At 39.8% G+C, this 24,639-nt stretch overlaps 1 protein-coding gene across 1 annotated transcript in view; it reads left to right on the plus strand.

Moving 5' to 3' along the window:
- Window positions 1-23,005, plus strand: part of APOB (apolipoprotein B) — a 67,310-nt gene extending 44,305 nt beyond the window's left edge. Inside the window, exons 21-31 of the mRNA XM_006880718.1 lie at window positions 181-363; window positions 1,871-1,992; window positions 4,605-4,815; window positions 5,991-6,166; window positions 6,291-6,478; window positions 7,392-7,537; window positions 10,367-10,740; window positions 11,093-18,424; window positions 18,986-19,100; window positions 19,189-19,375; window positions 21,401-23,005. Coding sequence (XP_006880780.1) covers window positions 181-363; window positions 1,871-1,992; window positions 4,605-4,815; window positions 5,991-6,166; window positions 6,291-6,478; window positions 7,392-7,537; window positions 10,367-10,740; window positions 11,093-18,424; window positions 18,986-19,100; window positions 19,189-19,375; window positions 21,401-23,005 — 10,639 coding nt within the window. The remainder of the gene's footprint in view (window positions 1-180; window positions 364-1,870; window positions 1,993-4,604; window positions 4,816-5,990; window positions 6,167-6,290; window positions 6,479-7,391; window positions 7,538-10,366; window positions 10,741-11,092; window positions 18,425-18,985; window positions 19,101-19,188; window positions 19,376-21,400) is intronic.
- The last annotated feature ends 1,634 nt before the right edge of the window (window positions 23,006-24,639 follow it).

Below are 24,639 nucleotides of genomic sequence, written 5' to 3' on the forward strand. Positions count from 1 at the left end.
TGTGCCTCTCGATTCTTTGCATTAGTATTCTTTATTTCTCAATAAATCAATTATTTCAAAATGGGTATGAACAAAGGGGAGACAAACAGGAGGATAAGATGTCTTTGCCAGGGAAATCAGTGATATTTATTTGGAGTCATAACTTGAAGATAACACTGGTTTGTTTTCTTTCTTCTTCAGCAACACACTGCATTTGATTTCTACCGCCAAAACGGAAGAGATTCTGCCTCGGGCTGAGAACAGACAACAGTGGTCAAATTGCAAGCCTTTCTTTGTTGGTTTGAACTACTGCACCAGTGGCGCTTACTCCAACGCCAGCTCCACAGACTCTGCCTCCTACTATCCGCTGACAGGGGACACCAGGTCAGGCTATATGATCAGATCCTTCAACTTACCCATTTCCATGATAAGGCCACCAAGCAGGACAAAGGAAAAGTGCTATGTGTTTGTAGGCCTCTGTCAGTCCGGGGTATAGACCATCTTCTTATTTCTTAGGTTAAAAATGTACACTCTTTATTAGGAGTTAGGGGTATGGAGCAAGCTCTAGGCAGAGAACTGAAGGTTTATTTGGGGTTTTATTTAAGGATATGTTATTTTTTTTTAATTTTATTAGTTTGAATACAAAATTTTTATACATTGTATTTCATCCATATTGTGTTTCATACACTCATTTCCACACATTGCATTTTATAAAACCAATTGCCATGGAGATATACCCACTATCACCTTGTCTTTTCAGGTCCTCATTGAATCTTTCCTAATTCTGGCACTCCCTCCCTCCACCCACCAAACTCTGTGAGCCCTTGATTTCCCTCCTTCCCACCCTCAGCACTCCTGCCCTCCCTCCTTCCCCCTTCAGACTTTTATACACATCATACTAGTTATTCTTCCACTTTTACAATCATGTTCTTCTTCCATATTTGTCCTTTTGAGACTGAGTTAGTTTACTCGGTATAATGGTCTATAGTCTATTCCATGCTTAGAAACATTTTTCGAAATCGTTGCTCCTGGGTCCTGCCTAGTATTCCATTTTGTGAATGTATCACAATTTCTCAATCTTTTCATTTGTTGATGGACATTTAGGTTGTTTCCATTTTCTTGCTGTTATGAGTCACACTGCTATGGATATCTGTGTCTCAGTTCTATTTTCCTCAGGGTATATGCCTAACAGTGGAATAGTTGGCTCATAGAGAATTCGATAACAAGTAGTGGGCTTTTATCCCAACACATCTATAATATGTTCACACTCCTACCAAAACTTTGACTCTACTAGAGACCAGGTTTTGTCACAGATGAGGGAGGGTAAGAGGTTGGCTAAGACTTGAAGGTGATTATGACTGCTAGGAGTGTCTGTAGCTCAAAAAGATAACCCGCGGTGATGCTGTTCTACTCCTTTGAAGGAACTACACCCATCATGGTAGAAAATCACTTCTTTAAGAGCATCTACTTGTAGATGGTGTCCCCTCTTTTTCTACCTTAAGCATTAAGTTAGGACATTATAGTACAGATTCCAGTTTGCTCATAATTCAATGCCTGCGGTTCTGACATTGGACATGATAGTGTGGCCTTTGCTTGAGCTCCCTGATGTGCTGGTTTACTTAAGGGCTTACTGCAGTTTTCATATTCCCTTCATTTCTACTGCTTGGTCTGGGCTTTGCTGACATAATCAACCAACACCTTGTCTAAAACGTCCTGGGAATCCTAAGGCTTGTTCTTACCCAAGGCTCTTGAAGGGGCTTAAAGATGATCGTTAGCTAAGGCCCAGAGGCAATGTGAAAAATAAGATCCATATTTTTGCTGTCGTTGACGTTCAGTGGTTTTGGGGATAGTTGAACCCTCTAACATTGTGGCTGTATTATCTCACATTTAGATTTGACCTGGAGCTGAGGCCAACTGGAGAGGTAGAGAGGTATTCTGTGAGTGCAACCTATGAACTCCTGAGGGAAGGCACTGCCTTGGTGGATTCCCTGAAGTTTGTAACTCAGGCAGAACGTAAGTATCCAAAAAGAAGAGCACTCCCATTGCCGCCCTCAGGCTCAGGACTCACAGGAGTTTAATTATTTCAGCAAATACAGACTGAGTGTGTGAGAAATTGTCATTCTAAGGTCGGAGGCTGGCACAGTGAACAGCAAAGTGTTTGTCACATATCTATATATATCTATCTCTATCTCTATATAGCTATATCTATACTAGTCAATTTATAAAATTCAAATACATTGCTTTCCAGAACAGATTCTGCCAACTTCCCTCACCTCTCCACCGATCAAACTGTACTGCCCCATGATTAATCTCCCCTCCTCCTGCACATCCTCACCCCTCTGCTTTCTTCCCCTGCCTTGTATCCTTATACTCATTCTACAATAATGGTTTTATACAATATTTATCTTGTGAAACTGAGTTATTTCATTCTGCATAACACTCTCCAGTCCCTCTCAATCCAGATAACAATTTGCAAGTAAGTATTCAGAATAGCAAATATAGAAGGACAAGGTATAAGGACTGACAGGAGTTGATGGAGGATGAAGAAAAGGTAGAACTATTTGGAACAAAGGAAAAAACTATACTGCTCAGCTGAGCATTGAAAAGAGAAAGGAAGCTCTCAAGGGAGTAAAGTCTATGGGAAAGAATGTCCTGGCTAAGTTAATAGATACAAAGACCTTGGGGCCGGCATGTGGTTGCCATGTCTGAGGAAATGGAAGGAGGCTAATATGGTGGAAACGGAATGATTAGGGAGGGAAATGATAGGGGTAAAGTCAGAAAGAAAAACCAGAGAAAAGGATTTTTTAGGTGGTCATGGTAAGAAACTTGGTTTTAACGATTAATGAAATAAGAAGCCAGTGGCAGGTTTTCATGGTTTATATTTATGCTGAGGAAGATTATAGGAGTAGAGAGACTAGCAGATGGTGATTGAATTAGAGAGGTGGCAGAGGAAATGTGAGAAACTGGCAGTTTTGGGCCATATTTTCAAGATTTAGATGAGGTTCACTGCTATATCTGACATTAAGTGTAAAGAAATCAGGACAACTCCCAATTTTGTGACTTGGGCAACTTAAGAATGGACTTACTTGCCAGTGTCTGAAACAGACAAGACTACTAGAAAGGAGAATTTTGGGGGATAAGCAAACTCAGGGGCTTTACTTTGGAAAAATTTTTATGCATGGACAGTATGGCATACTACAACAAAAAAGGGAGAGTCTATATAGAAAGAAAATTGTTATTTATTTTATAATAGACATAAGTAAGATGGAACAGTCTAGGAACTGAAGAAAGCCTGGACATATTCTTTTACAAAGAAATGATGCTTTTGGTAAGGGGAAATTAAGCCGAGAGTGAACAGAATCCAAGTCGGAACACTTGGATAAGAGTAATACAGAGACATGCCTGCTTTGCTTACTGTGTCCCACACACACCAAGTTTTCCCACAGCAGGACTTACCTGGAAGGCTCTCCCCCACATACCTGTGTGCTCACTCAGCCCTTTCTTCATTCAGGTCTCTGTCTTTACAACCCCTTGTTAGGGAGAACTTCTCTAAATATAAAATAGCACTTCTTCCATTGTCACTTTCTTTCCTATCTCCCCATCCAGTTTTAGTTTTATGCATAACCTCTTTCATGATCTGATATCATTTCTTAGCTGTTGCCTGCACATCTCGCCCCACTAAAAGTCATCCATAAGGGCCAGAATCCCCCAGTGTCAAGAGACTGTACCTAGCACAAAATAGGCTATTGAGAAATATTTGTAGATTGAGAAAATGTATAAAACACCAAGTAGTCAGAAATATAAGGTAAAATTTGGAGGGGTTTCCTCTTTTAAACTGATCAGGCATTTGTAGGCTTGCTGTCTTTTTCTGCCCTTCTTCCCAAACATGTTGTTGTTGTTGTTGTTATGTGCCATCGAGTTGCTTGCAACTCATAGCGACCCTATGTACAACAGCCCTAAACTCTGCTCTATCCTGTGCCAATCGCACTGTCTCTGACACTCCAATCCCGATTACCCCAGTCACTGAATCAATCCACCTCATAGAGGGTCTTCCCCTCTTGTGCCGTCCCTCCACCCTCCCAAGCATGATGTCCCTCTCCAAGGACCTGTCCCTCCTTACAACATGTCCAAAATATGTCAGATGAAGCCCCAGAATCCTTGCCTCCAAGGAGCAGCCTCCTTGGAGGCTTTCTAGGATGAGTCTGTTTGTTTTCTTGGCAGTCCAGGGTACATTCAATGCTCTTCTCCAGCACCACAGCTCAAAGACATCAATTCTCCTTCTATCCTCCCTAGTCATTGTCCAACTCTCTGATGCATAACAAGTGATTGCAAAGACCATGGCCTCTATTAGAAGCACCTTAGTCTCCAGAGTGACACCACTGCTCTTCAGTACCCTGGAGAGGTCCCTAACAGCAGACTTTCCCATCACAATATGTTGGTTTTTTTTATGTCCTGGCTACTAGTGCCAAGAGTGTTGACCGTGGAGCCGAGCCGACTAAAGGTGTTAATAATCTCAGTCTCTTCACCATCCATCCTAATGCTGCCAGTTGGTCCAGTGCTGAGAACCTATTCCAAATATAGCTTCTTTAATATATGTTTCTGGGTGCTCTTGTGCACTGTTTCAGATCTGGTTCAGACTGAGATGGCTGTGGTGTTCAAATATAACCGAGAGAGTGTGGCTTTGACTGGTGAAATCCTAAGTCCATATTCAGAGGTTGACCTTGGAGCATTTCTCAGAGTCAGTGATGAATCGACTGAAGAAAACAAGTCCTACAAGCTCACCTTGGACATTCAGAATCAGAAAATCACTGAAATCATGCTCACTGGCCATGTGAGGTAAGGAGGATGCGAAGAGCGCTTTCCTGAGCTATTCTTTCCCTCTTCTTCCTCATTGGCTTCTTCAGTCACCAGGGCTGCTTTTCACGGAGCCCACAGCTTTTGACCTTCCACATTTGTCCAGCCATTTATTGAGCATTTACTATTCAGAAGACACTGTGCTAGGTACTTTAAAGAAAGTATCTGCTTTCACACGAACCTACAAGACAGAATAAACTGTGTCTATTTGACATAAAAAAATTAGCTCAGATAGCTCAGATGGGTTCAATAACTTGACCAAAGCAATGCTGTTAACTGCTGTTGAGTCAGCCCCAGCTCATGAAATGTAAAGAAACTCTTGCTGGCCAGGGCATGATATGGATCATACATGGAAATTCGTAGGATTTTTACTGACTACTTCTTAGAGGTAAATCTGTAGGCCTTTCATATTAGCTCATATTAATCTATAAACTCCACTGAAATCTGTTCGCTATCAGAGCAACACACAAGCTTCCAGAAAGGTAATGACTTTGCGTGAAGTTAATTGCTAATTAGCTGGATGTTAAACCTGAGTTTCCCCACATGAAAGGTGAAAATTCTACTAGTGCTTCATGGCTGTGACAGTAGAGCTAGCAAATAGGAGTTAACCTGACATCGGGGTTGGGGTAAGACTGAGAAAAACTGGATCAATTTTGTATACTGCATTGAAACAGATGAGGGAGAGAACAGTTTAAAAGCGATATATGATAGGGTGTTAGGGTTAGCACAAGAGTCCAGAATGGAGGTTGAATGGTGAAGTACTCGGGGCGGAGGGAATGTACACCAGTGAAGGAATTTTTCCTTTTACTTTCAAAGAGAAGAGCGAACTGGAGGGGAGGGGTGGGCAGAGAGAAAAGTGCAACAATATATGAATGGAAATCCAAAAATCTCTGTAAATGTTCATTAAAATTAATAAAATAACATTTAAAAAACCCAACTTCTCTCCCACGTTACCCTCTGTACATTCCTGGGAAGTCCTGAATTTATGCTCAATGTTGTCTCTAGAAGCTAATAAGTATGGCTTTTGGTAATTTCTCTAAACCCTGATCCAGTTTTTATTACCATAAATGAAACTTCTGCTTAAACCTGCCTATCTCCTAGATAGGAGATCATCCCTGCACAAATTGGTTGATGCCAACTGATTTTCTTTTCAACAGTCATAATGCTAAAGATGAAGGCAAAGTCAAAGGCATTATTTCCATCCCCCGTTTGCAAGCAGAAGCCAGAAGTGAGATCTTCACCCATTGGTGTCCCTCAAAACTCCTCCTCCAAATGGACTCCTCTGCCACAGCTTATGGCTCAACAATTTCCAAGAAGTTGGCCTTGCACTATGGTATGTTCCTTTCACCCCATTAAGGCCTCCAAGGCCACTGTACCCCAGAGTGTAGGTACTGAAAACCATTCATTAAGAGCCGATCTGGCACCATTTAAAACTATTTCGTGTGTGCATTTTTCAGATGAAAAGAAGATGGTATTTGAATGGAATGCTGGCACCAATGTGGATACCAAAAAAGTGGCTGCAAATTTCCCTGTGGATCTCTCTCATATTCCTGAAAGCTTGAATACGTATGCCAACAGCCTCTTGGATTACAGAATCCCTCAAACAGATATGACATTCCGGCACATGGGTTCCAAATTAATAGTTGTAAGTAGAAGTCAGCCAGTATCTAAATATATGGTTATAAGTACTCATTGCATCCTTAATCCTGACTCAGGTGTAGATGGCCATCCAAAGATGTATAAGGCACACTTCCAGGGGGGATAAAAAAGGAATATCTATGTTTGCATATAAGTACCTAGTAAGTAAAACTGTATGTGATGAATATTATTAATAAGAATAATGTACTGTGCCTAAAGATAATAAGGAAAGATTCTGGTACTGTCTAGGACTCTGTCTATGCTCTATGTTCATATAAAAGAAAAAGAGTCAGACTCCTTCTAAATCGTAAGGTGTACCTGATGCAGGCCATGGTCTTTGCAATCACTTGTTATGCATCAGAAAGCTGTACAATGACTAGGGATGATAGAAGGAAAATTGATGCTATTGAGTTCTGGTGTTGGAGGAGAGCATTGAATATACCATGGACTGCTAGGAGAACAAACAATGTCATTCTGGAGAGGATTAAACCAGGCTGCTCCTTGGAGGCAAGGATTTTGAAGCTTTGTCTGACATACGCTGGGCATGTTGCAAGGAGGGATCAGTCCTTAAAGAGGGATGTCATGCTTGGGAGTAAGGCGGGACAGCATAGGTGAGGAAGACCCTTGATGAAATGGACTGATTCAGTGACTGGGGTAATGGGGGTAGGTGTATAAGAGACAATAAGGTTGGTACAGGATAGAGCAAGGTTTAGGGCTGTTGTACATAGAGTCTCTATGGGTCACAGGTGACTCAATGACACATAACAACAACAACAACAACATTTTCTGTGATTTTACTTTGGGTGCTTTTGTTGTGCAGAATAACTGACCTGTAAAATACAGATTATTCATTCCCTAATGTTATAGTTCTTTGAGGTTTAACTGTGTCTGTTTCTCTAAAAATTTATCTTGTTTTGTAGGCAACAAATACATGGCTTCAGAAGGCATCTAGCAAGCTTCCTTTTGCTCAGGCTTTGCAAGATCACCTTAGTGACCTAAAAGAGATAAACCTACAGAAAATGGGCTTGCCAGAGTTCCACATGCCAGAAAACCTATTCTTGAAAAGGTACAAAAAACAAAAAAGAGAGAGAGAGACAGACAGACAGACAGACAGAAACTTTCATTGAAATATGAGAAGCATACGGAAGATTTTACTTTGCCATGCTTTCCCCTTTAAAAAAAAACACTCAAAACCACATCTTTTTAAGGAAAACAATTTAATGTTAAAGAACACAACTGGAGGATTCTAGTTCCTCCTATCTTTCCCTCTCATTGCCCTTGAATCAGTTGTAACTCATAGCTTACCCTTCAGTGGGTGTCCAAGGCTGTAAATAGCACAGGAGGGCACTGTCCATCTTACTCCTGCTTAGTGACTGGTGGATTCAAATTACCAGAGAAGTGCAACCTTTGTGTTAGCAGTGTAACTGCCTACAAGAGCTGCTTCCTGGTACTTTAATGTTTAGATATTTTCTTGATAGCAGCCATCATTTTCACCAGCAAACTGAACTCGAATACATTCCATTTCCTTCTACCATAAGTGAACTTACTCTTCATTCAGGATTAAGGTAATCTTTGAAGAATTTCTGGATAGAGAGTTTGCTCCAGTTCGAACTCACCAAGGCAGAAAGACAGTCCATCTCCCTCCTTTAGGGATTTACAGCCTCTAAAAATCCATTGAAGTGTCAGCTATGAGTTGGTTCTGAATGGATGGCAATGAGTTGAGCTGACTGAGGTATTATCAACTACAAGGCTCCTGTTGAGCTATAGGATGTCAGAAGAACTTCAGTTAAGCTTTGACTAAAGACAGCATTTTAAGAGTGTATGTGAGTTTAGCAGTTTACTCTGACTCATTAAAGGTAAGTCAGCTTCCAAACTCTTCTGTCAATTTTTATATTTGCAGAAATGTAGGTAGTCTTTTGATTTCTTTATTTCATGAAAATGTTGAAAAACCAAAGCATGAGCTGAAGAGTCTTTTTCTAGACTGATTGCTCTCCATAGTATTTTCAAGGCTAAGAAAACACAGAGCCTGGGTTGCCTGAGCCTTCAAGTATTTTATGGTTAGCAAAGACTAGCAGGAAAAATGAACATGAAAAGCCTAAAATCAGCCAAAGCCCTCAGCTCAGAGACAAAGCTCACTGAGCATGAAAGAAAACCTAGCAGGTCAGGAACCTTCCTATACTAGGTGCTTCAGACCCCCTTCAAAGGCTAGAAATGCAGGAAGACAAGACCTCAGACTCAGACAAGTCCTCCAAGATTTTCAATGGATGCTGTTGCTGAATGTTGGTGTCTTAAATAGGTGGATTCTAGACTCTGTTGTGGCAAAACAATGAACAAGAGTTTTATTTGCCTACAGCCTTTAAACTCTAATATTCTTACTGTATTCTTCTTAGCTGTCACAATGGTCCTAACAGGACTGAAAAGATTCTAAAGCACTTGTAGGTGTTTTTTTCTCTTTTGCTATCCAAGGCCAATTCTGTGAGGACAGCAGAAAGAATGTTATTTTCTCTGCTATATAGATAACATCCCTGAGACTCAGAGAGGTAAGCTTGCTAAGGTGGCATAGACAATTGACAAAAGAATAAAACTATAATCCAAGTGTGTGGCTTGTTGTTAAGAAGCTACACCGCAACCCCAACTGCTGTTTGAATCCACCAGCTGCTCAGTGGCAGAAAGATAAGTAATCTCCTTTCATGCAATTAACTAAAATCCCGCTGGAGGATCAGCACTCGACAGCACACATCAACAACATTTCACATATCTAGTTGTCTCAATTCATTTTTTGAGTATTCGTCACCAAGTGTCTCCATATTCAAGATAATAGATTCCATTCAATGAAAAGCTAGAGACTGGCTAAGGTATGGATAGTTCTTTCTTCCAGATAAATAATTTTGTGTAGACACTGACAAATGAATAAACATTAATTATATGAGTAAATGATGCATTTTTAGACCACAAATATAAAGGAATATAATTATAGATGACCCTCTAGCAGGTTTTCAGAAGCAGTTCATCTCACAGAAGGAAATTGCCCATCCTTCTCCTGAGGAGCAGCTGGTGGCCTCGAATCCTGTGTCTTCAGGATTTCAGCACAGCTTCTTGCTGCTTGGCCAGCAGAACTCCTTAAGCAGCAGCTCTTTTTTTTTTTTTTATGGAGCACTCATTTTATTTCTTACCATTATTTTTTTAAATAATTTTAATGAGCATTTACAGAGATTTTTTTATTTTATTATTTTTGTGTGAGTGTAGCATCAAATCAGATCTGACTGGTACAGGAGGAGATTGTCCCTCCTTCCCCGGCAGAGCATCTGGTGGATTTGAACCGTGCACCTCTGGGATTGTAGTTGCAGCTCCTTGCCACTAGGCCACCAGAGCTCCCCATTTACAGAGATTTTGGATTTCCATTCATTCATTGCTGCACTTCTCTCCCCACCCCCCTCTAGTTCGCTCCTCTCTTTCAAAAGTAAAAGAAACACTCCTTCCCTGGTACACAATCCCCCCGCACCCCTCCCGCCTCCCCAAGTACACTCCACTATGCAACCTTAATTGTGGACTCTTGTGATAACCATAATACCCTGTCATACATCGCTTTTAAATTATTCTCTCCCTCATCCATTTCAGTGCAGTATACACAATGTATCCAGTTTTTCTCAGTCTTACTACAACCCTGATATCAATCCCATTTTACAACAGTGGCACCATGCTCTTTAAAGGGTTTTTGAAGGGTTTGAGTGTTTATGGCAGGAAGAGGCAACAATAAAGGGATTCTAGGGGCAGGGAGTAGCATTAGGTAAAGCATAGTGTGGATTCTGGAATGGTACTTGTTGATATTGCTTGGAAGAGCAGACAGCTGAGTCCCTGATATCTGATATGAGAATGTCTTTGTTGTTCTTTTCAGTGATGGCCAGGTCAAATATACCTTCAACAAGAACAGTGTAAAAATTGAGATTCCTCTGCCTTTTGGTGGCAAATCCTCCAAAGATTTAAGGATCATACAGACTGTTTGGACACCAGCCCTCGATTTCAAGTCTGTGGGGTTCAATCTGCCATCTCAAGAGTTCCAGATCCCCACTTTTACCATTCCCAATTCGGTTAAACTGCGGGTGCCTCTCTTGGGTGTTTTGGACCTGTCCACAAACGTGTACAGCAATGTGTATAACTGGTCAGCTTCGTACACTGGTGGCAACATGACCACAGACGACTTCGTCCTGAAGGCCTACTACAGCATGAAGGCCAACTCTGTAGTTGACTTCCTCTCCTACAGTGTACAAGGTGAGCCATATTCATTCCTTCCAGAGTTCTACAGCGTAGGCTGGAGTTATTAATATTATCATTGGCACGGAGTTGGGACTAACTCAAAGCTGACGCCCCAATTGGATTCCAGGGCTGTAAAGAGTACAAGAAGAGACTTCCTATTCTTTCTCTGCTGGTAGATTCGAACCAGCAGAGAGGTCGAGCATTGAGGTGGCAGTGCAACTCCCTACAAGCTATGTCACCAGAGCTCTCTGAATTTTAGGTCAAGTAGACTATTTCATGGCTTTATTATAACTCAAAGACATTTGCAATATGGATTATCCTGAGAATTTATGACTTAATATAACCATTGCCTTTTGATTTTTCTTAGGATCAGGAGAAGCAACCTATGACAACTGGAACACGATCTTATTATCATGTGCTGGATCCCTGCAACACAAATTTCTGGATTCAAATATCGAATTCAGTCATGTGGAAAAATACGGAAATAACCCAGCCTCAAAATGTTTATTAACATTTGATACATCTAGTCCCTGGGGACCACAAATGTCAGCCTTTGCATATTTGGAAACACAAAAGAAACAGCACCTGCATGTCAGGGAAGCCAAAGTGATTGGGGAGTTCGGAACCTCTTCACTCTATACAAAAGGCATTTGGGACCTGTCTCTTGAGAAGGATCTTAATACAGGCCAGCTAAATGGAGAGTCCAGCCTGATATTTAACTCCACCTACCTCCATGGAAGCAATCAGATAACAGGAAAGTATGAAGATGGTATAGTCACCATCCTCTCCACCTCTGATCTCCAAGATGGCCTCCTTAAAAATACAGCTTCCCTGAAATATGAGAACTACCTGCTGATTCTGAAATCTGATACTAATGGGAAGTACAAAGACTTCACCACTTCTCACAAGGTGGATCTGACCTTCTCTAAGCAAGATGCATTGCTACGTTCTGAGTACCAGGCAGATTACAAGGCACTAAGGTTCTTCACCTTGCTTTCTGCCTCTCTCAGTTCTCATGGTCTTGAACTGAATGCTGACATCATGGGCACTGACAAAATGAACAGTGGTGCTCACAAAGCAACCCTAAGAATTGGCCGTGGTGGAATGTCAACCAGTTCAACAACTAACCTGAGGTACAACCCTCTAGTGCTGGAGAATGAGCTGAATGCAGAGGTTGACCTCTCTGGAGCATCAATGAAGTTAATAACAAACGGCCGCTTCAGGGAACACAATGCAAAGCTCAATCTAGATGGAAAAGCCTCTCTCACAGAGCTGTCCTTGGGTAGTGCCTATCAGGCCTTGATTCTAGGTGTTGACAGCAAACATATTTTCACCTTCAAGATCAACCAAGAGGGGCTTAAACTTACAAATGATGTGATGGGATCATATAAAGACATGAAACTTGACTACACAAACAGTCTCAACATTGCAGGCTTATCTCTAGGTTTCTCTTCAAAACTTGGCAACGTTTATAGCCCTGACAAATTTTATAAGCAACTTTTCAATTTTCAGCTTCAGCCCTACTCCCTTGTAGCTACTTTAAACAATGACCTGAAATACAATGCTCTGGATCTGACCAATAACGGGAAATTACGGCTAGAACCTCTGAAGCTCAGTATGGGTGGTAACATAAAAGGATCTTACCAAAACAATGAGATAAAGCATATCTACACTATTTCGTATGGTGACTTAACAGGCAATTATAAAGCAGACACAGTAGCTAAGTATCAAGATGTAGAGTTTAACCATCGGCTCAACACAGACATTTCTGGGCTGGCATTAGCTGTTGACATCAATACAAACTATAATTCCGAATCATTACATTTAAGCAATGTTTTCCACTCTGCAATGGCACCATTTACAATGACTATCGATACCCATACAAATGGCAACGGGAAACTAGTTCTCTGGGGGGAACATATTGGACAGCTATATAACAAATTCCAGTTGAAAGCAAAACCTCTGGCACTTACCTTTTCTCATGATTACAAAGGAGTCACAAATCACCGTCTCACATCCAAAAGAGACATCGACACCTCTCTTGATCACAAAGTCAGTGTCCTGCTTACTCCAACGGAACAAAGAAGTACCTGGAAACTGAAGACGACGGTGAATAAAAATGAGTACAGCCAGGACTTTGACGCTTACAACATTAAAGACAAAGTAGGCATGGAGTTTAACGGGTACGCCCTAGCTGACCTCACTGTGCTAGATTCACCAATTGCAGTGTCCTTTCTACACAGTGAGCCAATTAATCTAATTGATGCTTTAGAAATAAGAGATGTTGCTGTCCAGCCACAAGAATTCAGAATTGTTGCTTCTGTGGAGTATGATAAGAACCAAGATGTTCACACAATCAACCTCCCGTTCCTGGAAATGGTGCCAGAATATTCTGAAAAAAATCGAAAAGCAATTTTAGCTGTATTGGAGAGCATACAGAGAGAACTGAAGCGCATCAATATTAATCAACTTGCAAGGAAATACCGAACAGCTCTGGACAGAGTCCCACAACAAGTTAATGACTATCTGAATACATTCAACTGGGAGGCACAAGTTGCAAATGCTAAGGAGAAGCTAACTGCTTTCATGAAAAATTACAAGATTACAGTAAATGATCTACAAATTGCATTGGAGGAGGCCAAAATCAACTTGAATGAAAAACTCTCTCAACTTGAGACATATGTGATACAATTTGATCAGTATATTAAAGATAATTATGATGTAGGTGATTTAAGACTAGCTATTGATAAGATTATTGATCGAATCATTGAAAAATTAAAAATCCTTGATGAACATTATCATATCCGTGTAAACTTAATAAAATCCATCCACTATATATATATTTTGATTGAAAATGTTGATTTTAAAAAAACAGGAAGTAGCACTATATCTTGGATAGAAAATGTCGATGCTAAATATCAACTCAGAATGCAGATAAAAGAAAAATTGCAACAGCTCATGACACAGATTCAGAGTACAGAGCTCCAACATCTTGCTGAAAAGTTAAAACAACATGTTGAGAGTATTGATATCAGAGTGCTTTTAAATCAGTTAAGAACTGCAATTAAGATTCAGGAAGTAAAGGACATTATTAAGTACATAAAAGACCTTCTTGTAAATCTTATTGAAGATTTTAAAATAACTGAGATCATTAATGCTTCTAGAGCCCAAGTCCATGAGCTAATTAAGGAATATGATGTAGACCAAAAAATACAGCTACTAATGGATAAATCAGTACAGTTGGCCCACCAGTTTAAGTTAAAGGAGATGCTTCAGATGCTAAGCAGGGGCCTAAAACAAGTTGAAATGAAGGTTTACTTGGAGAGATTGGTTGAGTGGATTGATGATAACATCAAAAAGCTTAAAGCCCTGGACTTGGAAAATTTTATGAGAGAAGTAAATAGACTCCTTAACATGTTGGTAAAGAAATTAAGGTCATTTAATTATAACCAGTTTGTGGATGAAACCAATAACAAAATCCGTGAGGTGACTCAAAGAATCAATAGTAAAATCCAGGCACTAGAGCTCCCACAGAAAGCTGAAGCCTTAAAATCCTTTGCAGAAGAAGTCAGACAGATGACCATAGTCTATATGGATGATCTAAAGAACACTAAAATCATCTTATTCCTTGATGGGCTACAAGATACTTTTGGTCCATTAACATTAACTGCCCTGAAAGACAAATTCCATGAGACTCTAGAAGACATTAGAGACCGAATGTATCAAATGGACATTCAACAGGAACTCCAGAGATACCTCTCTCTGATAAGCCAGGTTTATCACACCCTCGTCATGTATGTTTCAGATTGGTGGATTCTTGCTGATAAGAACCTTACTGATTTTGCTGAACAATATTCTCTCCAAGACTGGGCTGAAAGTGTAAAAAAACTTGTGGAAGAGGGCTTCACAGTCCCTAAAATTCAGACTATGTTTGGGACCATGCCTGCCTTTGAAGTGAGTCTTCGTGTTCTGAAAAAAGCCACATTTCACACTCCTGATTTCATAGTCCCCCTGACAGATTTAAGAGTTCCATCAGTAGAGATAAACTTCAAAATACTGAAAAATGTCAAAATCCCATCCAGGTTTACCACACCAGAATTTACTGTCCTCAATACCTTCCACATTCCTTCTTTTACAATTGACTTGGTAGAAATTAAAGTAAAGATTATCAGAACCATTGACCAAATGATGAGCAGTGAGCTGCAATGGCCAGTTCCAGAAGTGTACTTTTGGGATCTGAAGGTGAATGACACCCTTCTTGCTAAAATTTCTCTGCCAGATTTCTCTTTTCCAGAACTCAAAATTTCTGAATTTGTAATTCCAAATCTCAACCTTAAAGATTTTGAAGTTACTGAACTGGACATACCAGAATTCCAGCTTCCCCACATCTCTCACACAATCCAAGTACCTACTTTTGGCAAGCTGTATGGTGATTTGAAAATACAGTCTCCACTTTTGACACTACACACAAATGCTGCCATTCAGAATATGACCACTTCAGTGAACAAGACTGAGATTGTGGCTTCCTTCACTGCCAAGGGAGAATCTAAATTAGAAGCTCTCAATTTTGATTTCCAAGCAAATGCACAGTTGTCAGACTCTGAAACCGATCCAATGGTTGTGAAGGAATCTGTGATGCTCTCCAGTAAGTACCTGAAGACTGAGCACGCGAGTCAAGTGCTATTTTCTAGAAATGGTATCGAGGGGAAGTCAGACACAGTGGCACGTTTACAGACAGAAAAAAATACAGCGGAGCTTAGTAACAATATGCTTCTCAAAATATACCAGCAGTTTACCCTGGACAGCAACACAAAGTACTTCCACAAATTAAATGTCCCCAAACTGAAATTTTCCAGTCAGGCTGACCTGCACAATCAAATGAATACACTGTTGAAAGGTGGACACATAGAATGGACTTCGTCCGCAACAGGTTCATGGAAATGGGCCAACCCCACATTCTCCGATGAAGGAACACATGAATCACAGATTCTTTTCACTGTGGAAGGGCACACTTCTCTCTTCAACCTATCTAATAAGATCAATAGTAAACACCTCAGAGTTACTCAAAATGTCATTTGTGAATCTGGGTTCTTCAACTTTTCAAAATTTGAAATCCAGTCAAAAGTTGAATCCCAGCATGTAGGCCTTAGTGTGCTAACTGCCAAAGGCACAGCACTGCTTGGCGAGATGAAGGCTGAGGTAGCTGGCAACCATCATGCCAGTTTAAATGGAAGGGTTAATGGAGTGCTGAAAAATTATCATTTCTTTTCTGCACAGCCATTTGAGATTACTGCATCCACAATCAATGAAGGGAATTTGAAAGTTAATTTCCCATTAAAGTTGACAGGAAAGATAGACTTCCTGACTAACTACGCATTGCTTCTGAATCCTCGTGTCCAGCAAGCAAATTGGCAAGCCAGTGCTAGGTTCAATCAGTATAAGTACCATCAAAATTTCTCTGCTAGCAACAATGAGAACAGCATGGAAGCTCATGTTGGCATGAATGGAGAAGCCAATTTGGACTTCTTAAATATTCCTTTGACAATTCCCGAAATGACTCTCCCTTACACAACACTCACAACTCCTCAGCTAAATGATTTCTCCTTGTGGGAAGGAACAGGCTTGAAGGAATTCTTGAAAACAACAAAGCAGTCATTTGATTTAAATGTAAAGGCTCAGTATAAAAAAAACAAAGACAGCCATTCCATCTCAATGCCTTTGGATATGTTTTATGAGTTTGTGAGCCAAAGCAGTAAATCTTTCAACAAGTATTTTGAGAAAGGCAAAGACAAGACATTAAATGTTCTTGCCAAATCCTATAGCAGCCTTCATATCCCTAATAGTCTTCGTAAACTGTCCCTTCCAGAGTTCCAGGTACCAAGAACCTCAAATAACATCATTATTCCAGCCATGGGCAATATCACCTATGATTTTTCCTTTAAATCAAGTGTCATCACATTAAACACGAATGTTGGACTTTATAATCAGTCAGATATTGTCACTCATTTCCTTTCTTCTTCTTCTTCCTGTATCAGTGCATTGCAGTACAAATTAGAGGGCAAGTCAAGCTTGACAAGGAAAAGGGGGTTAAAGTTAGCCACAGCTTTGTCTTTGAGTAACACATTTGTAGAAGGTAGCCATGACAGTACCATTAGCTTAACCAAGAAAAATATAGAAGCATCAGTGACAACAACTGCCAAAGTCCAGATTCCAATCCTGAAAATGAATTTCAAGCAAGAACTCCATGGAAATACCAAGTCAAAGCCTACTGTCTCTTCAGCTGTTGAGTTACAATATGACTTTGACTGCCCCAAACTGTACACTACTGCTAAAGGGGAAGTTGACCATAAGCTTAGCTTAGAAGGCCTCACTTCCTACTTTTCTATTGAATCATCTGGCAAAGGAGATGTCCAGGGTTCAGTCCTTTCACAGAAATATTCAGGGTCTATTGCCAGTGATGTCAATACGTACTTGAATTCCAAGGTCACTCGGTCTTCAGTGAAGCTGCAAGGGGTTTCTAAATTGGATGGCATTTTTAACTTTGAAGTTAAAGAAAATTTTGCTGGAGAAGTCACTCTCCAACGCATATATGCCACCTGGGAACACAATACAAAAAACCTCTTAAGGCTCCAGGGCATCTTTTTAACCTCTGGAGAGCATGCAATCAAATCCACTCTGGAACTCTTTCCATGGGAAATGTCAGCCCTTGTTCAGGTCCGTGCAAGCCAGCCCAGCTCCCTCTTTGATATCCCTTCCTTTGGCCAGGAAGTAGTCCTCAATGCTAACAGTGGACACCAGAAGGTCATCTGGAAAAGTGAGGTCCAAGTCCTTTCTGGAGCAATCCAGAACAATGTACAGCTTTCCAATGACCATGAAGAGGCACGCTTTGAGATGGCAGGATCCTTAGAAGGACACCTGTCATTCCTCAAAGAAATTATCTTGCCAGTTTATGAAAAGAGTTTATGGGATCTCTTGAAGCTGGATGTAACCACCAGTATTGACAAGAGGCAATATCTTCGTGCTTCCACAGCTCTTACATACACCAAAAGCCCCAAAGGTTATTATCTTTCAGTCCCTGTGCAAGAACTAGCCAATGAGTTTATTATCCCTGGCTTGAAACTAAATAATTCAAACTCAGGGCTTGTCATTCCTACATTCCAAGGCCCATTTACAAATCTCCAGGTTCCATTATACACACTTGACTTCAGTGAAATAAGAATCAAGAAGCAATTAAGTACTTTGCCATTTGACCTCAACATGCCAATACTCCCCAAAATAAAATTCCCCAAAGTCGATGTGTTAACAAAGTATACTGGATCAGAGGGCTCCTCAGTTCCCTCTTTTGAGGTAACTGTACCTGCATTTCAGTTAATTGTATCACAATTTACCCTTCCAAAGAGTATTTCAGTTGGCAGTGCTATTTGGGACCTAAATGAGGTAGCCAATAAAATTTCAACCTTGGATTTGCCAACAATCACCATTCCAGAGCAGACTGTTGAGATTCCTTCCATTAAGTTAAAGGTGCCTACTGGAATTTTTATTCCTTCTTTTGGATCACTGACTGCACGTTTTGGAATTGGTTCTCCCCTATATAATACCACATGGAGTGTTGGCTTGAAAAACAAAGACGACCACCTGGAAACATTTCTTGATGCTACGTGTAGCTCAACCTTACAGATCCTGGAATATGATCTAAATGGTAAGGAAATGTTTTGACTTCTATCTTAGATGTTATGTTTCTCAATGAAAATGGAAAGTAAATAATTATTTTTTCTTAAATAAGATTAGAGGCACAATTATTCCCTGTTGAAAAATTGAAATGAATGGGGAGGAGACACATCTATAGCTTGCATGTTCAAAGCCATTCTGTAGAAAATCTAGTCACACTCCTTAAAAAATAGGTACCAAAATATTCGTTTCCATGTAAGAATTTTAAGATGAGTAATGTCTCCTTCAGAGTATTTTTTAAAAAAAATTATAGCCCACATAGTAATGTTTCAAACCTGTGAGGAAAGCACTTGGTTAAAATGGAATCCTTGATGAGATAGATTGACTCAGTGACTGGGGTAATGAGCATAGGTGTGTTAGAGACAGTGAGGTTGGCTCAGGATAGAACAGGGATCAGAGCTGTTGTGCATAGGGTCACTATGAGTCACAAGCGACTCAATGGCACATAACAACTATAACCTCATTATTACAATGAAAATGTCTGTCCTCTACATTTTAAAAGTCTAACAAAATAAGTCTCTCTCTTCTACAGTTATACAAACACTCAAGATAGAGAGTGGCACATTAGTGTGCAAGATCCAAGGAGCATTTTCCCACCGTGACTTCAGTGCAGAATATAAAGAAGATGGCAAATATCAAGGACTTGTGTATGAAAACAACTTTTTTCCAAAACTCATTTTTTTTCTTCATCTTGCTACTCCTTTCCTGATAGCCCATCTACTTTTCTGCTTTCAGGTACTGGGAAGGGGATGCCTACCTCAACATCATCAGCCCAAGGTTCACTGATGTGCAACTGCACTTCCAAGGGGATGAGACTTTCTACTTTGCCTCAGTATCATCCCCCACCGTCGGCACTCTGGTCTTACACTTCAAGGAAGAGCATAAGGATGCTTTAAAAATGGACTTCTACTACCACCCTCCGGTGAGTCCCATTAATAGGTTACACACCCCAAGAGAATTTGGATGAATGCATTTCATTCTCTCAGGACCTTCAAAAACTAAGTGACAGGCTAACAAATGGGTTGAAATTTTTTTTTTTTACTAAAAGAGCATTAAAAATTCTTTTATATTGATTTGCTTATAAAGTTCACATACATTGTGTTTCACGCTATTTTTCATTCACATTGTGTTTTATATGATCATTTGCATTCATAATGTTTTATAAAATTAATCACCATTGGACAATGTCCACTATCACCTGGTCTTTTCAGGTCCCTTCCATATCTTTCCCATTTTCTTTACCCCCTCCCTCCCTCCACCCACCAAATTGTGCAACCCTGTGATTTAGCCCCTACCTATTCTCACCCCTCTGTTGCCTCCCCCTTTACCTCCTTTGATTCCCATACATGTTTTACTAGTTATCCTTCTATTTTTGCAATAAGGGGTATCTTTTGTGGTTACTTGATTGACTTCATTACAAGTCAACTTTAGCATTCCTTCTCTCTCTTTTTTTTTGTTACTGCATTATTTTTTTATTCCAAATTTTTTTATTCATTTTAATGAACATTTAAGAGATTTTGGATTTTCATTCATTCATTGTTGCACTTTTAAACTAACTATTCTCTAGAAATTATTCCAATAAGCTTTCAAGTGATTTATTTTCTCTGTATATTTTCTTTTACTTTGTTTTTCTTCTCATTGCTATTTAAGTGATTTTTAAAGCAAATTGGTTTTCCATGTAAGTGTTCATAAGACTTTTTTTTTGCTTATGGCATTGATGGCAACATTCATAATATAACTGTCTTAATACTTTTTTACTTCCTTCTTGTGATTCTCATTTTTTTAATCCTCTATCTCACCCCTTCCTGCCACCTAAGCTTTATCCCTTGGCAAAGACTGCCTTTGTTATCATATATGTTTGATTTTTCTAAGAAATTAGTTCCTCCCTCAGATTATTGCTCAGCTTTTAGGTGTGTCTGTAGTGGTGAGGAATTGTGCTGCCAATCCGAAGACATGAGATTCAAATCCACCAGCAGGATTCTCTCTGCAGGAGAAAAAAAATGCATAATCTGCTCCAAAACTATTTACAGCCTCTGAAAACCCTCTGGAGTGTCAGCTATGCATCAGTTCCAACTTCACAGCAGAGGGGGAGGGGGGGAGAGGAGGAAGAGGAAGGAAAAGAATGAGGAGGAGAAGGGGAAGAGGAGGAGGGGGAGGAGGAGGAGGAGAAAGAGGAGGAAGTGAAAGAGGAGGAGAAAGATCTGTTGATAAAATCTGTATGGAGTTGTGCTACTAACCCAAAGATATAGTGACTTTCTTGTGCTTCAAATCCACCAGCAGCTCTATAGGAGAAAGATGGGCCTCGCCTCTCATGCCATTTACAGCCTTCTTACAATTCGTTAGAGGGACAACTGTGAGTCAGTTCTGACTTGAGGCAATGAGAGCAATTGGCTGCAAGTTGAGCTAAAGGCCCATCCTTCTCCCACAGAGCTTCTGGAGATGTTAAACTGTGTGCCTTTGGGATTGCAGGGCAGCTTCTTGCCACTAGGCCACCAGAGAAATATATAGATATTATATATTACATGTATATTGACAGGATAGGAATATTAAACTTAAATGTAGAAATAACATGTTAAATACAATTATGGTCAAGGATTTAGTCTTTCTCACCTGTCTATATCTGTTCATTTTACTTACCTGCTCATATATCCATTATGGATTTGCAGTTTATTGTTTATTCTTAAATTTAAATTTTAATTTAAGTGTGACTGTGAAATGCCGTGTGTCTTGTTTTCATCATTAGTGGGCATGCAATAAACACAGACTAACAACAGTGGACCTGTTTAGCCGTAAAGCAAACACATACACTGACATGCAAAAGACACATCTCCTTCATTATTAAGAATGATCCTCTGACTGCTAAACTGAAGTTTTAGTGCAGTATATTACATAATCAGGATAATTGAAAACATACTGTGTTTTTGTTTTGTTTTGTTGCTTATTTTAGTCTTCTCCAGATAAAAGACTTAACCTATTAAAAACTGAGTGGATATACTGGGAGCTTATAAATGAACTCAAGATCAAAGCTAACTGGGAAGAAGAGGCAGCTTCCCAACTGCTAAACGCTCTCAAAGATAATGTACCCAAGGCCACGAGGGCCCTTTATGACTATGTCAACACATATCACCAGGAACACACTGGATTAGACCTGAGAGAAGTATCCTTACGACTAAGAAGAAGTTTACAACGTGGTGCTGAACGAGTCCATCAAGTAGTTATAAGGCAGATTGATGAGGTGGACATAGGGCTCCGGAAAGCACTCAGTAGTACCACTTGGGCCTACCAGCATTGGAAAGATGAGGCCCAACATCTGTATGAGGACCATTTCCAGGGACTCCTGGATAAGCTGTATGATAGCTCAGTGCAGGTTATACAGAAATACCACTTAATACTCAATTATCTAGTAGACTCTCTGGTCGAATTCCTGAAGGACACCAGATTCCAGCTCCCAGGGACAACCAGAACATATAATGCACATGAATTCTGTGCTATGGTCATAGGAGAAGTAGAGAAGATACCACTTCAGGTAAATGCAACCATTCAAAATGGATTAGAAATGCTGACTTCCTTTTTGCAAGACCTAGAGGAAAAACATGAATTTATCAAGAACCTAAAGATTAGATTTCCTTTCACTTCAACAAGGTATAAACTAAGTGATGTATTCCAGGAAATTGGAAGACAATTGAAGTCTCTATCACAAAAGATCAAAAGAATGTTTGATGACCTTAAGTTTTCCCTAAATACAAAGACACTGACTCATCTTCACTTCATATTTCAAATGGTTTTTGAAAAGATAAAATATGAAATAGATACCTTTAAAAATAAAACATTTGTTAATCTCGTGAATGATATCCAACATGAGGCCAATTCACTTTTAAGCAATCCTGTATCATATATTTCTGAAATTGTGAGTAAAAACCTACCTCTGGACCTTAATTACCTTAATGGCCTTGTTCAAAACCATCTTGAAGTAGCTTCTGATGAGTTACAGAATCTCTACCAATACATAAAGGCTCTTCGAAAAGAATATTTTGATCCCAGTGTAGTTGGCTGGACAGTGAAATATTATGAACTTGAAGAAAAGGTTATTAACCTGATCAAGAACCTAATAGCTATCCTCAAGGACTTGCATTCCAAATATACTAGCAGTGCCACTGACTTTGCTGCCAAACTATCAGATGGTAGTCAGCAACTTGTACCCAAAGATATCCAAGAATATCTTGCCATATTTACCGATCCAGATGGAAAAGGGAAGGAGAAGGTTGCAGAGATTTCTACCACTGCTCAGGATGTAATTAAAAGCTGGGCCACAGCAATGAAGAAAGTAATTTCTGATTATCACCAGCAATTCAGATACAAATTACAGGATCTTTCAGGCCAACTCTGTGATTACTATGAGAAATTCATTACTGAATGTGAAAGATTGATTGACCTGTTGATTGAAAATTACCACATGTTTCTGCAGTACAACACCAAGTTCCTGAAAAGCATGCAATCGAACATAGCCAAGGACATCACATTTTCCCCAGGAGAACTTATTATTACCTTATAATGTTTTCCAAGTAATTCCCATTTATTCTTCAGTCCCAATGAAATTTTTACATAGTTGGGGTAAATAATCCAAACTATGGTGATGCTACCATACTTTGAGCAAGGCCCCAAGAAATGAGGTGACCTGCTAGGAGTTACTTGAGCAACATGTGTCACAACTGGGCAGGGAGCCACTCCTGCAGCGGGCAGCTAAATTAAACTAAGCTCAAACAAGTCAAAGTCCACATAAACTGGACCTGCACTGAAGTCAGCATCAAAGCTCCAAAGATCTCTGAACACTGAGGAACTACATTTTTGTTGGTGGTTTGTGGTTTTTCTTTTTATTTTTTTTTCAAGTTAAGCAAAATAATCACCTATTATTATTATTATTTTGCTGGACATGGGGTGGGAGGGAATACAAATAAATGAATTCTGTATTCAGTACCAAGTGACTCACTGTGACTTATTCATATTGAAAGATAGAGATTATGAGGGCATTGACTCAAGTGTTTTAGCATTTCAAAAACACTAAAGAAATGTGCACTGTGCTAAGAGTAGAAAGGGAAAGGAGGAATACGTAGGGAGAAATATTTTGACCACCTAAAGGCATCAATAAGCGATTGGTTCCAGGGATGGTATTTACCAAGTGAGAAGGAAAAAGGTATTTAAAAGACTTTCAAGTACTTTGATCCCAAGGAGTGCCCACCTTGTGATGCTCACTATTTCTCAACTGCTAACCTGTCTTTGCCCCTCAAAGTTATGTCTTGAGTTCTGAGATAAGCCAACAAGCCTTTTATCCCACCAAGTGTGGCAAATGGATATCCAGATAGACTAGGCCTTAGGACTTCAGGCTAGTAGGAACCCCAGAAGTCTACCTTCAGCTCAGCCATGCTCTGTTCAAGGGAAAGCAAACAAGGATGTAGTAGAGGGATAAGGACATGAATTTCTAACTTAACTGAGACAAAGCCATTGTCATGCTCTTTAATTTCCTGGGGATTTGTTGTGTTGGTTGGTTGGTTGTTGTTATTGTTGCTTTCCACATCTAATATCTTACAATCCCAAGAGCAACTAAAGCCCAAGAGTTTCTCTTGCTTGATCTATTTCTCTAAAACCCTAATTTTAAACATTGACAACATCCAGCTTTAGAGCATTCAAGCTGAGCACTAGCGAGTAAACCTGCAAAGAACCTCTGCAACACAACTGTTATTAGTCCCATTGGAAAGGTGAAACATAAAAATAGCACATTCTCTTCAGTGGCATTGAAAAACAAGGGGAATGAGAAGTAGAATGTTTCCCCACCTCTCACCACCTGTCCTGCCTGATTTCTGTTTGGAAGACTCTTACTATCCAAAAATACCTTCTAACCTCCATCAATCTCTTGTAAAACCTTCACATTCCTTGGTAAGGTCCACTGTTGAAAACCTCGGCATTACTTGGTAAAGGGAATGCATTAGTCTGTTGGTGCTTTAACAGATTTCTTATGTCTAGAATTGAAAAACCAGAAACAGTCTAAGGGACATGAAACACAAGACAGACATGAAACACAAGACAGAAAATGGGTCTAGCTAGCATCAAAGGAAAATCTGTTGGAAAAATTAATAGAAGCAGGATTTGTGGAGGAATGGACAGGTGAATCAATAAGTAAATGAAAGATCA

The sequence above is a fragment of the Elephantulus edwardii genome, unplaced genomic scaffold, assembly GCF_000299155.1.
Source record: "Elephantulus edwardii isolate Elephantulus edwardi_28Jun2011 unplaced genomic scaffold, EleEdw1.0 scaffold00009, whole genome shotgun sequence".
Lineage (NCBI taxonomy): Eukaryota > Metazoa > Chordata > Mammalia > Macroscelidea > Macroscelididae > Elephantulus > Elephantulus edwardii.